Here is a 14,048-nt window from a genome sequence, read left to right as displayed (position 1 = left end):
TTGCACAGTCTGACGTTGTGCAAACATAAGTCCTAAATCTTAAATAATTTGCAGGATTGAAATATCAAATAAACATCATTTCAAAGATATAAAGCCGAACAATAGGATAGTTGGGAGGTCACCGGGGGTTTTCCTAGATCTGTGATATCCCCTACTTTTCTTTTATTTGAATTCCTAAAATAATTGTTCCTATTTTGAGCCATTCCCATTTGACTTTCTTACGTCCAATCGTGAAAACCTAAACTTTGAAATCTTGAAAGCAAAACCACCTGATCTTAATCGAGAGTTTTCTTAAGTGATTTCGATCATTTAAGATATAATTAACTATAGGGCTTGCCTCTATAGGGAACCAGGAACCCAGATAAAATAAACCCTATCTAATCTTTATGTTAGATAGGGGAACTTGTTGGCCTTTTTATAAAAATATTTCGCAGACCAAACGGATGTCACAAATTGTTTAGTCTAGATGATTGAATCCCTATCACAAAGTAATATATTTATTCTTCGGGATAAGTGTATTGCTTGTAGTATTGTGTTAAATCATCTAAGCTATTTAAAATGTGAGACTCGTTTGGTCTCACTTATTTTAAAAATTAAAAAAAACGTTACTTCTTTAAAAATGTTAGATTTATATTTAAATTATTTTCAAAATCACAAAAATCATCACCGTTTCCAAACTACGAAAGTCAAGTTGAACAATAAAACGGCCGACAGGTGGCATTAATGAAAGGCTCATAAACTTTACTTTCCCTCCGCTTGTTTGAAGTCAAATTGGTTTAAGATCCCAAAACTTTTTGTTGGCTAGAAGGTTAGTTCACAAACGTTTATTTAATCATGCGGAATCCATATTTCTTGTGTGCACAATTCCTTGTGATTAAACCCATCTCTAGCACAATTTAGAGAAAATTTTAATTAGGAACATTAATTGTGCTTAAAAAGGAGATTCCAATCTATTAAAGATAGAGCACTAAAATTCTCACAATCCTAAGAGACTGAAATGGCAATATTGTAAAGCATGCCTCCAAAGAGGAATCTAGAGTTCCTCCTATGATGATATATAATATCTAGTACATGGATGCTAAATCTTTTTCTATAAGGTGGTTATTGCAAAAAGTACATAAGCCTCCTATGTATAAGAAGCCAAATACATGAGCATAAATCAAGCAATTCATGAAATAATACACCAGAAAAAAATGTCTTTTGCATGCCAGAAACTTTGCAAGGTTCAGCACGTAATTTGTTTGATTCAGACTATGATAAAGTAATGCAAAATTATACTAAAAAATCTGGAATAACTCACACGACAAATGCATGCAGACTTAACATAGTTTGACAGAAAAATAAAGTGTATCACGAACTCACTAAAATTTACTATGTATTATGTTGCACTGAAAGAAATTGTTACCTTCTGAACTTCGCTGGTGATTTAGCCTGATATTCAGCATGATAATAATACTGAAAACGTTATAAATCAGTAAATACAGTCCATATTACATTTTCATCTCTACTTGCAACTAAATGAATCTTTTCTTTTCTTTTTTTCTTTTGAGGAAAAATTAATGTAAATGCATGAGAATTTGTTGCGGGAACTCACACGTTTCGTCATGAAAAAGACTATTTGGAAGCCGTCTGCCATCAAAATTCGCCAATCCAGAAGTAGGGTTTCCAGATATAGGCTCTTCCTTGTTCGCAGAACCCTGCAAAGATTTGCAGCTCTGGGTATTTTCTATTTGGGCAAAGCGTCCTGGAATATACCTAACAGGGCCTGAAGAACCATAGCTCTTCTTTGCCCTAGATCTTCAAGCATGAACAGTCAAATTTAACAGAAAGAAATCGGCAGATTACTCCTCCAGCGCAAGTAAAAACTGAAGCTTAGAAGACGAAATACATGGGAGAACTGGAATAGAGATTACTTACAGTACTGCGACCGGAAAGAAATGGGATTCAATTCCCTGATAAATGTGAAGGAATCTACCGGTGGCCGAATTCGCCATTTGGAAACTCTGGCAACGCGACTCGTTATCCCTCCAAAAAATTGCACGAAAGAATGCAAGGAATTGTAAACCCTTACCAGATTGATTAGTGAATTTCTTGGTTTGCAATTTTGAATATGATGTATTATCAGATTTATGAAATTCAATGCAAAAATGTAAAAGTTTTGTAAATCTACGAAAATTTGGGATTGAAGACATTCTGACTGAATTATACTATAATCTTATTTCTTACTTGCTGTTAGGGCTCTAAATGAATCAATGCACTCCATAAATAACTCGATTGAGTAAGACTTAATCATGTTCATTCAAATTAGTAAATAAACAAGCTTGAATAAATCTTGAAAGCTCTAACCTTAAATGAACTCAAGATGGATTTGTACATTCCTGTTACTCTTTAGCATCTAATATATTATGAAGAACACTACAAGCATACTTTTTAGTATCACATATTGTCATCTTACTCCCTACGGGTCATTTTATACTTTCTGTGTTCTCTATGTTTTTACATTTAAATTAAGTTTTATAACATAAATTTTTATATTTTATATTTTTTTGGACATTATTATTTCACCACAAATTATTTTTATTTATAGAAACTTTTTCTTTTGATTCTCTAAATATAACTTTTGTCACTTATTTAATTATATTTGTTATTTTATCTCACATAAAATTTATTTTTTCATGAACATCTAAATTCTTAAAATCTTGGAATTTACTCATAAAAATATTTTTTTTTTGTCTTTTAGTTGCCCCCATTTAATAATATGACAATAATTCCTAATTTTCTTTATTTTTAATACACTTTACTTGAGTTAAATCTTTACTTTTATTTTATGTTTGTTTGACTAGTTTATATGTACAAATAAACCGTTTGATGTTCAATATATAGTTTGTTAAATATTTCATATCACTCTCAATGATAGCTCGTAACATCTATGATATATTATTTAAAAATAATAATTAACTAGAATATTAACACATTTGTTGATAGCTTGAAGATAGCTAGTATTATATATAATATATAAATATTCGATATTAAATTTATGTATATTTTGAAATTGTCATTTTTAGTGTTTTGGTAAGATTTATATTAAATAATGTTTAAATGTTACACAAATCATTTTACTAAATAGCCCCCACCTGAAGGATTTAAGGCAAAATGGATGAGCAACTAGATTTGAGATATTGTAGGATTTAGAGTTTATATTTAACAAACTAATAGTTGCGATCAAATTTATAAAATTATTTATATTTAACAAATTAATAGTTTCTATTTACAAAAATACTTCGATGACACGCCAAACTCGTCATATCGAACTCGCATAGGTACCTAGGTTTTTCACGTGTGGATATGCGACATAGCTGCCTCCGAATGTGGCAATCAAGTGCGGGGGATTTTTCTTCTCGATTGCTCGGAGGAATGTTTTACCCCTCTTGCAACATGGACTAGCTACAAAGCTTTTCTCGTTTTGTAAGTGCAATGTTTCAATCCCTCCACAAAAAGATCGAATACCGCTACAGATGTGGGAAATTAGGATTCTGACCCGCTCATGTTGGGGCTAAGGCACGCGAGGAAATACTCATGGTTTCGCAAGGAAGTTGGCTGCAAATGTAAAGTCCTAATCTAGGGCTTTCTTTAAGACAAAATTTGTCAATTCAATAGGCATATGACAATGCGGACTAGTGTCGATCAACAAACTTGCCTATTGATTGACAAATTTTGTCATATGTCAAACCCACGTCGACACCAAAAAAATGACCAATCAAAAGGTGTATGGTCGGGCCGACCCTTCGGCAAATCAGATCGTCCGATAACGAGCGATCGATTAAGTCAAATGATATCGGGTGGCAGGTCAGACTCGCCTTGTGTGGGCGGCCAAAATCACAACACCTAACAAAATCTAATTCTATGGCTGGCTAAGAAAGAAAATGTAAGAGTTAAGGAGGTTATATTGTTGTCGTACTAGATCGAACTCCAGTCATTGCTCAGGAAGAGCTTTCTTCATCACGAAGAGATTCCAGCAACACTCCAAGTATCGACCTTCGCTCCCCTCGGGTAATGAAGCTCTCTTCGCAGGGAGTTTTCCTGCGCCAGCGCAACACCACGCTTCGCTCTTTCTCTCTATTTCTCGGACCAAGACGCGACCAAGAAATAAAATGTGAGAGGAAGAAGAAGGAAGGAAAATGGAGAAGAGGAGAAATAAGAAGAACAATGGAGAAGCTAACTTTTTAAAATTCTCCAAGCACTCATGTGATCGTTCCTCGAGTTCTCTGTCTCTCCCCTTAATTTCTTGGACTAGGACGGTGACCGAGAAAGCAAATGTAAGAGAATGAAGAAGAACAAAACGGAGAAAAGAAAGAAGAATGGTGAAGAAGCTCTCCAAGAACTGTTCAAAACTATCCCTTAGCTCTCCCCAGATGAAATAAGTGTGATATCTCCCCAGATCTCAAAAAGATATTAAGGTTCAAATGACAACTTGCCTCTTTTGGCAAGCACCCAGATTAGCTCAGAAGCCATTTTTGGCTTAGGATCGGTCTAACAACTTATCCTAGTGGTTGGTCGGTGTCTGAATGGAAAAACAAAGGACCGAGCAATGAGCTGAATCAAAAATAAAAAAATGGTTGAAGAGCATTGTGTGGTCACTCCGGGGAGTGGTTACGCCCCCATGTGAACGTGGCCATGCCTATGCATGGTCAGTGGTCACGCCCTTGTGAGTGTGGTCACGCCTTGCCCATTTGGGGGGTTATTTCATGTTTTTGATGATTTAACTCGCGTGGCAATAACTAAAAGGCCCTCCCTAAGTGAAAATGATGTTTCAAACGCATCTGCACTGTTTATTCCACCATAAGAAGTCATCTAAAGGATAATTCCTCACTAGTAAGCCAATTCAAGGATTGATTTATTTGAGTTGCGCCGAACAAAACTCGTCTAGACAATGTTGTCTCATCAAAGTAACATCGGTCGACCCTTACCTCACCAGCAACAATAGTCTAGCAAAACAATATTGGTCATGTTCCAGAGGATCAAAGACATATATTTTGAGGCTTGGGGAGTTTTATACTTGTGCAATATATCTTAAGGTCGTTTAAGCGGACATCCTATGCCTTTGACATAAGAAAATGATGCCAACATTATGCCTAAGGAGGTCCAAGTGCTTCACCTGATGCACGCGATATTACAACAACCAAACTATCGAGGGTACAAGGACGGACATCATTGTGTTGAGTCATGAAATATGGTCAGGCCGTCAGGCCAAATTCTGAAATATGGGCAGGTCAGGGTGGTCACGCCAGGCTTGGACGTAGTCATGCCACTCTATCCATGCAGTCAAAGTGGTCACAACAACTTCCTACCATAATTACGTCAGTCTCACTGTTTTGCGGCGTGGTCACTCCACCTTCGAGTGTAACCACGCCGACGTGGCTTTCGCGTAACTGAGGGAAGGCCCAACATGGTCATGTCGTCCTACGACGTCATTATGTTGTTGGATCTGTCTGGCGGCGTGGTCACGTTGTCGTCGGGGTTGGCCACGCCGAAAGCGGCTTCCTCAACCCTTATAGAGAGGTTTTAGGCATGGCTACACCCGATTTGGGTGTGGTCGTGCCATATCCTTAAGGGTCATTTCATGCTCTGGAAGTCTGTCTGTCGCGCTTAATGGCATGAAAAGCTCTCGATGACTAAATCAGACAATAAAAGCCTCCTAATGATTGTTCGACTTGCTCTAGAATGGGTGAACTGTCACGAATCAGTGTTAGTTGTTATTGTGCACGATTAAGATGGGGTAAACCCTAGTCCTGAGGCATAGTGCATTTAGCAATGGCCCGACGGACTCCTTGAGCTACAAGAAGGTACGCGTGAGCGCCCCGTTCTCTCATAACATCACAGGGGTGTTTGGTACTTGTGAGATAAAAATCGACGCTAATAGAGTTTTTCGCTAAGGCCCTTTTGGGACAGACCTCTTGAGGCTCCACTTCAAGGCGAGGCGTATGATCTGGGTGATTGTTGCCCAGAAGGCCTCAAATTGCTCCATCATGAGGTTCATTTGGGTTTGTAGGCTCTGGACCTGAGTGTCGATGTCCGATTGTGCAACATCTATGTGGGGCTCCATGCGTACCATTTTTCTACCTAAAGTATTTTTTTTGCAGTCATTTCTTTTTCTTATTTGTGGCATGTTCCACGTTTATCGCACCACCTTTCAAGATGTTGGATCCTAATAAGTCTTTTTGTGAGCAAGCCCTGAGAGTGGGAATTGAAAGAGGCGAGAGAGAGGGAGAGAGAGTGAGAACACATGAAAATTGCCATCCTCGGAAAAAGAGGAGAGAGCTTGTCTTTATTCCTCTTGGGACCACCTATTTAAAGGGATCCAATTAGAACAATTAAAAGAGGTTGAAACTGTTATGACAGCTGCCTCTAAATAAAATCAATGTGTATAATTTGAATTAATGGTCGTCATACTGTTGACAAAAAAACAACGATTTCTATTGACTCATGAGTTTGAATGTTGTCGACGAGCGAGCGATTGATTGTGTCAATCGACCGGTCGAAATCTGTCTCTGCTAAGAGGGGTAATCGACTGATGTAAATAAGGTCAGCCTTTTCGACGTCTGGTCGATTGGTTCTGCGGGACCTATCCTTTGGTTGGGCGGTCAAATGATGGGTCGACCCATTTTGTTGGACGAGTCATGGCTCAATTGCTATTTGACTCAAATCTTATAGGGCTCATGCCTCGTATGCCTGATCGGTCCACTGTGTCAGCCATCACTCTCGCAAGGACTTGACCGGATCTTGTCACTGCCTTTATGGAGTATTCGAAGAGACTCGCTGTCAAAACAATTTTTTTCTTACTCTACAACGGATCTTATTGCTACTGAGTAGAATGCCATCTTCAGAGCTTTGGCATATCTCGAGTTTAGAGACACGGAATCCCATGCTTGGCATTGAATTGTCGATCAATCGTCTACTCTGAAGGGAACTTCATATTCTCAATCGTTCGTTATTTTTAAGATTTGTGTTGGTAGTTCTGGTGTTTACAAAACCGGTTCTTAAACCGACGACAAATCGATGGACATGTCGGACAATCGATAATTATAGGCTTAGCCCATCAAAGTTATACTGTATCAGAAGTCTGTTGAACCCATGAGCCCGTCAAAAGGCCGCCATAACCTGATTTTCGGGCAAACATGGATGCGACAACATAATATTCGTCGAAAAACCGTCTCAAACTTTAATCGCAGAAAAAGACGATCTTAAATCGTAGACAATGAAAGGAACTTCATTTTGCATTTTACATCCTGATTCCTCAAGTTTTTTTTATTTTTTTTGGAGCAAATAATAAATTATAAAGGGATCCAACTTCATTATAGCAATTTTTGTTCCTCACACGAGAGATCAGAAGAAAATTACGTTTGAAAGCAGAAATCTTTCATCTCATTATGACATAAAGAACATAAACTCTTACAACTTTTATAATTTAAGAATATTTACATACATACCACTCTATTCTTAAGTATTTGCATTTATGGCACCCAAACTTCAATTTTTACATGCGTATAAACCACCTTATCTGTGTATTAAAGCGCGTATTTTGTAAATAAATAAATAAAAATTAAATGGTATGAATGTAAATTTGCGAACTTCTTCAACAGTTTTCGTAACCGCAAACGGCCCTTCTGCACGTGCGAACTGGACCAGAAGTATAATAGCAACAAGTGCAGCCTCCTCCCAAACAAGACGTGCATTTTCTGTCCGGACACCTAACTTACCTCTACATGCGGTGCAGGTTATTCCTGAATTATTTTTAGGTTATTTTTTAGTTATTTTCAATAATCCCAAAATAACCCAGAAATTACCAGAAAATAAAGACCGCGAGTTATTTCGGGATTATTGAAAATAACCAAGAAATAACCTGAAAATAATTCAGGAATATCCCGCGCCGCACGTAGAGCTACGTCAGGAGTCTGCACAGAAAAGTTATTGTCAAACAAGACAATTAAAATTAAATAAATTTTCTCCCAAGAAAATTATTATTTATTTATTTTTATAATATGAGATTCAAGTTTTAATCAGAAAAAAAAAATAAAAAAAATGTATTGCTAAATAGAGCACTGGCGTTTAAGCGCCACGATCCGACGTTTAAACGAGACAGTAAAAAATATGTGCGAATTTGATTTCTAGAAGTTTTAAACCGCAAATTGGTTGGCTTGATATTTTTGACATTTCGCACAATTCATGTATATTTATATATATATACCATCTAAATTTCACATTTGCAAACATAATAATTAAAATTATGAGGTCACATAGAAAATATCACTTTCACCCACATTTAAAAAGTAAAATATATCTTTTCATAATTAAATTTTTAATGCCGAAATGTTATAAATATAAATATTTAATTTTCTATGTTAGATATGTAAATACATAAGAATTGTGTGGTATGTATGTAAATTTCTCATTTAATAAAAAGCCCAAAAAAATAGTTTTACTGATCAAAAAGAAAATTACACTCTTTAAACTGGAGCTCAAATAAATTAATTAAGTATTGGTTTAGCACTTCTATGAACTCTGTTTGGGGCAGCTGCAGCTTATTGAATAATTTGTCTGCTGATAAGTTAGGTGTGGTGGCTATTACAAATTTTAGTTTTTTTGGAAAAGTCAGACCGTTGCCGGAAATCTACCACAACACCTAGATAAGTGCGATGTGAAAGGCGTTTTCAAAACACATAAAGCTGTCAAAAAACAGTTTACCCAAACATGTCAGACACGTTTTCAAAATATCATCGCACCAAATAAGTGTCTTAAAGACAACCTAAAACAATAGAAACAAATGATGACGACTAGTTTGGTACTTTACTAAAAAAGCAAAATAAAAAGGGAAATTTACATACATACCATATATAACACCTAAACTTTCACATTTACATGCCAAAAATGAATACTTCTTTTTTAAAAAGTTCATGATAGTGATATTTTTTATGTGATATTTAAGATTTGAGTTTTATAAATGCATGTAAATATGAAAGTTTGGGTGTCAGATATGTAAATACATAAGAATTTTGTGGTATGTACGTAAATACCCCCCAAAAAAAACAACCAGACCTGAAGGAAAAATCATCTTCTCCATTGCATGCATCGGACGAACGGCTGTGCATGCAGTGATGAATAGCACGAATGCTAACAGAAACAGAAACAGAACTAATACGCTTATCTTCTTCATTAATCTTCTTCAATATTATCACAGAAAATAAATGCAAAAGAGAGGTTTTTATAAGCAATTATATCCACCTATTTATGCTTGGAATTTGCTTCATAAGAAACAATATAAATTTCTTATTTTCCTTTCTATAATGAAGAATGTGTTAGAAAATTCATGTTTCAACTTTATACACAATTCCTTTCTATAATGAAGAATGCTTCTTTCATTTGAGACCTGGAAGGGTTTTATGTAATTTTCTGACTGGATCTCTTTGGAAAAAGATTAAGAAGAAGAAGAAGCTCCGTTGGTAGAGTAACACTAGAGAATCAAGCAAATGGTGAATCATTGTTTCTCGAAATGCAGCTCGTTTGTGAACAATGAGAGCCCCAGGGATGTGGAGCCCGATCTTTCCTTGAGTTGGATCTACGAGAAGGTAGTTGCTGCCTTTAGTCGCTTTTATTGTAATAGTTGGCTTGAATATCTATTTTTCTCTTTTCTAACATAATTGCTCGGATTCAGTTGCCTTTATGGCTCAGTCGGTTTTAGCCTTGTCTGCTCTGGTTCGGACTGATGCATTCGATCATATAAAATTGGTCTTCTAATCATTTGTGGTGGGTCATCCTTTGTTGCATTTTATTCTTTTGGACTATCAGATCCTCTTGGGATCAACAAAGAGACATTTTTAATTTATAATATATAACAAAATCAAATTTTAGTTCGATCGTGTACGCCCAAGAATCTTGTGTTTGCCTTAAAAGCCATGAGGCCTTCATTATTAATATCTTTTCTTTTGTTCATATAAAGTAATATGTAGACTTTTCTATTGCATTGTGTGTTTCAGACAACTGTGTATTAGCGGTTAGGGTTGTAAACGAACCGAGCTTGAGCGAGCCCGGACTTGGCTCGTGTTTGGATCGTTCGAAATCAGCTCGTGAATAGTGCGTTCATGTTCGACTCGATTTAAATATTCGTGTCCTGCTCCGGTTCGGACTGATGCATTCGATCAGATAAAATTGGTCTTCTAATCATTTGTCGGCGGGTCATCTTTTGTTGCATTTTATTCGTTTGGACTATCAGATCTTCTTGGGATCAACAAAGAGACATTTTTAATTTATAATATATAACAAAATCAAAATTTAGTTCGATCGTGTACACCCAAGAATCTTGTGTTTGCCTTAAAAGCCATGAGGCCTTCATTATTAATATCTTTTCTTTTGTTCATATAAAGTAATATGTAGACTTTTCTATTGCATTGTGTGTTTCAGACAACTGTGTATTTGCGGTTAGGGTTGTAAACGACCGAGCTTGAGCGAGAATTACTTTTTGCAACCCGACCTAATCAATTGCTCGTCCGAGCAACCTTTTGCATGGAGGTACAGTTCTTACATTGTTTTTTTTAATACTATTTTAATATCACTTCATATCGCTCTTGATTCCGACGTTGCTTTTTAAAAGAAAATTAAAATGAAGAGTTCCCCTCAAACAGAGGACACGTGCCGCATAACTAATGTTTGAGATGTCACTGTAATTTTTTTAATAATAATTATTATTATTATTTATGACAGCTTCACATTAGGGCAATCGGAAAAGTTTGTTATTCGTGAGTAGCTCGTGTTCTGCTCGTTTTTTAAGTAAATGAGTAGAACACGAACAATGCTTTTAAGCTTGAGTTGTAAACGAGTCGAACACTAACAACTCTTTGTTTGCTCGTGCTCAGCTCGTTTTCGATAGAAATAAAGAGATTATATAATTATTTATATAATAATATTATATATAATATTTATCTAATAATATATTATATATATTTATATTTAATTCTAATCATTATACTCATAATAGCTCGTGCGGTAATGTGATTCTGTGCATTTTTTTATATAGATTTGTTATAGGTTCGAATCTAACACTCTACATCAACTTTTTTCCAATTAATTTTAATGAGTCAATTTTGAGCCGAACGCGAACACTCTTTTCAAGAGCCAATTTCAAAGGAGCCGAACACATGCCAAGCCTGAGCACGCCAAAGTTCAACTCGTTTACAACCCTAATTCACAGTCACTTCTCTTATCAAATCACATTAACTCAACTATAAATTTATTTAAAATATAGTTTTCAAATTCAAAATTAATTCTTAATCCTTGTAAGCTTCAGAAAAAATTCTTTTGTGATGGCTCGCTATGTTCGACTTCCAGTCGACAGCTTGAAATTGAATCAAACTTGAGTAGGCTCAAATTTGAGTAATTTTGATTAGCTCAAAATCGGTTCATTTTGTCTCAAAATCGAAACAACTCGTGGCTCGTTATATTTAATTTTGTTAAGCATTATATATAATATTTATAAATAAAAAAAAATTTAAGCCGATCTCGAATAAGTACGAGCTGATCCATGTATGATATGAAATCGGCCCGGAAAAAAATAGATCCAAAGTTTCAACTCATAGCTTGGCTTGTTTACCTCGTTCCCAACTAAAACTCGAGCAAATTTTCGAGCGATTAACAACATTCGAGCTAAATTTAGTACATTAATATGACTCTATTAACAAGTTCAAATATCTAATTAGCTCCATTTGATTAAAGCTCTTATTTGACTTCAAACTTCATAGACAAATTAATAAACAAGTTTGGCATGGCTATAAATCTCAACTAAAATCAATGATATTTAATTTTGTGTAAAACAATATAAAAATAAAAAAAAATAAAATAAAATTAACAAAACAATACTCTATCTTTACTTTTTTCATTAAAAATCCTAAGCAAAGAAAAATTGTTGCATCAAGATTCTGCACGTAGAGTTGTGTGCGAAGTCCAAAGAAATCACGCCACTTGGATGTACAGAAACAAAAATCAGCCCGGTAACACAGCGGAATATTCCCCTCATGTTATTCCTTGTTATTCAGATGTTATTGTGTGTTATTCAAGTGTTATTTTGTTATGGAAATATTCCCGGTGTTACAATAACACAATAACAAATGAATAACACACAATAACACCTGAATAATTCGGGAGGAATATTCATTTGTGTTACCGAACATATTTTATTTTATTTCTTGTCACTGCCACATGATGTTATTTCATTGAACTCTACATGTAACTCTACGTGTGGAATCCTGATGCAATATTTTCTCCTAAGCAAAACCTCGTAAAGAAAATAAATATGTGAGATGTGAGATATTGCTAAACAAAACCTTGTAAAGAAAATAAATATGTGAGATGTGAGATATTGCAAATAAATAAATAAATAATAGAACAGGAAAATAGAAATATTATATTTTTTATTATGAAATAAAGTACAGGAAGGTTTACAGCAACTTCAAATTTGTAATTATTATTTGTTACTAGTCCAAAATGTAAAATATGCAGACTTGTTCAGCAGAATTGTCCATGACATACCGACCTTCTACACGGGTTAGCTGGACTTGTATCGTGGCAGCAGTGGCAGCCTGCACCCAAACAGCCCGATTAAAACTGATGCTTTTCTCTCCCAAATAAATTATTATTATTTTGAATAATACATCTAGGGATGCAGATGAGTCCGAGCCTAGCTCGAGCCATGCCAAGCTTGAGGCCAGCTCTTATGGCAAACTATTAGCTCGAGCTCGAGTATGAGCTCGATTGATGAGCCGGCTCGTAAGTTTGAACTAAAAGTTAAATTTTATAGGAGCTTGTCCGAAAAGATATTGGTGGCCGAAGGAGGAGGAGGAAACAAGCTTGCCGTTTGCAAATTGCTCATGTTTAGTTTGTTAAGTAGCTCGTGTTTGATTCGCTCACTAAGCAAGAGAGTCAAACACGAATAAATTTTTTTTAGACAATTTATAAATGAGTCAAACACGAACAAAGATTTTTCGTTCTTGTTCGACTTATTTTTTGCTTGAAATAATTAAATAACTAGATAATAATATTTATTTATGTCATATATATATTACATTTTTATACACTATTTAAAAAAAATGTATATAAGATACGAATGTAAATGGCCAAATTTAGGTGTTAGATACGTAAATATATAGGAATTGGTATAAAGTAATTAAAGGAAAAAACAAGTCTAAGCACAATCTCATCTCACAGTGAGATTATAAATAATGTTCTTTGATCTTGTAAAGGTCATGTTCTGCATGTTAAGTAATGATTCGAGCACGAAATCTTCTTTTAAGCTCAAATTATAAACGGGCCGAACAAGAAAAAAAAAAAAAAATTTTAACGAGCTCAATATGAACAAGCATTGTGCTAGCTCAAACTCGGCTCGTTTACATCCCTAGTGAGAGCTCACTAGAAAATGCATCGAAATGATTAGTGATAGGCTAATCAAACCGGTTTACGAGCCCACAAGCCGAACTGGGACAATCTCGAGTTCGTTTAATACACCAGCTCAACTATGAGCTCAAGCTCATGCTCGTGGATCAATAAGCTCGACTCGCGAGCTCATTAACTAACATAGCTCAAGCCAGCCCACAACCGGGTCTGCTCATTTGCACCCTAAATTACATCTGAGTCTCCCTTGTAAAAGCAAATTAAAAAACAAGCGTAGAAAAAAAAAATCGTGCAATAATGAAAAAAAGCACAATTACATGACAAAAATTTGCGTACGTAAGACGTATGCAGTGCTGCGTACGTCAGTAGGTTATAGGGAGGTATTAGAGGGTTATATCCACATTATACCCCCTGTAATCTCCCTGTAACCTACATGTAATCTAGTAAGTTTCGCGCTTCTATTTTCATATATCATATAAGTTACATGTAGATTATAGGAGATTACAGAGGTATAACACATATATAACCCCCAATACTCTTCGTGTAATCTAATGACGTACACTACGTACGTCTAACGAACACAAATATTTTCCCTATCACAAGCTCCAAAAAAA

The 14,048-nt window shown here is 35.5% G+C and overlaps 1 protein-coding gene across 3 annotated transcripts in view; it reads right to left on the bottom strand.

Moving 5' to 3' along the window:
• Positions 1 to 2,111, bottom strand: part of LOC110024396 — a 20,203-nt gene extending 18,092 nt beyond the window's left edge. The window contains exons 1-2 of one of the 3 annotated variants that reach the window (XM_020724330.1): positions 1,918 to 2,111; positions 1,595 to 1,797 (exon numbers count right to left, since the gene is read on the bottom strand). In XM_020724330.1, coding sequence (XP_020579989.1) covers positions 1,595 to 1,797; positions 1,918 to 1,994 — 280 coding nt within the window. In that variant the 5' untranslated portion in view covers positions 1,995 to 2,111. The remainder of the gene's footprint in view (positions 1 to 1,594; positions 1,798 to 1,917) is intronic. The other 2 variants (XM_020724329.1, XM_020724328.1) reach the window with 2 other exon arrangements.
• Positions 2,112 to 14,048: the final 11,937 nt, after the last annotated feature.

Source organism: Phalaenopsis equestris, unplaced genomic scaffold, assembly GCF_001263595.1.
Source record: "Phalaenopsis equestris unplaced genomic scaffold, ASM126359v1 Scaffold000255, whole genome shotgun sequence".
NCBI lineage: Eukaryota > Viridiplantae > Streptophyta > Magnoliopsida > Asparagales > Orchidaceae > Phalaenopsis > Phalaenopsis equestris.
The sequence above is the reverse complement of the archived record's forward strand: the minus strand, read 5'-3'. Positions and strand labels throughout refer to the sequence as shown.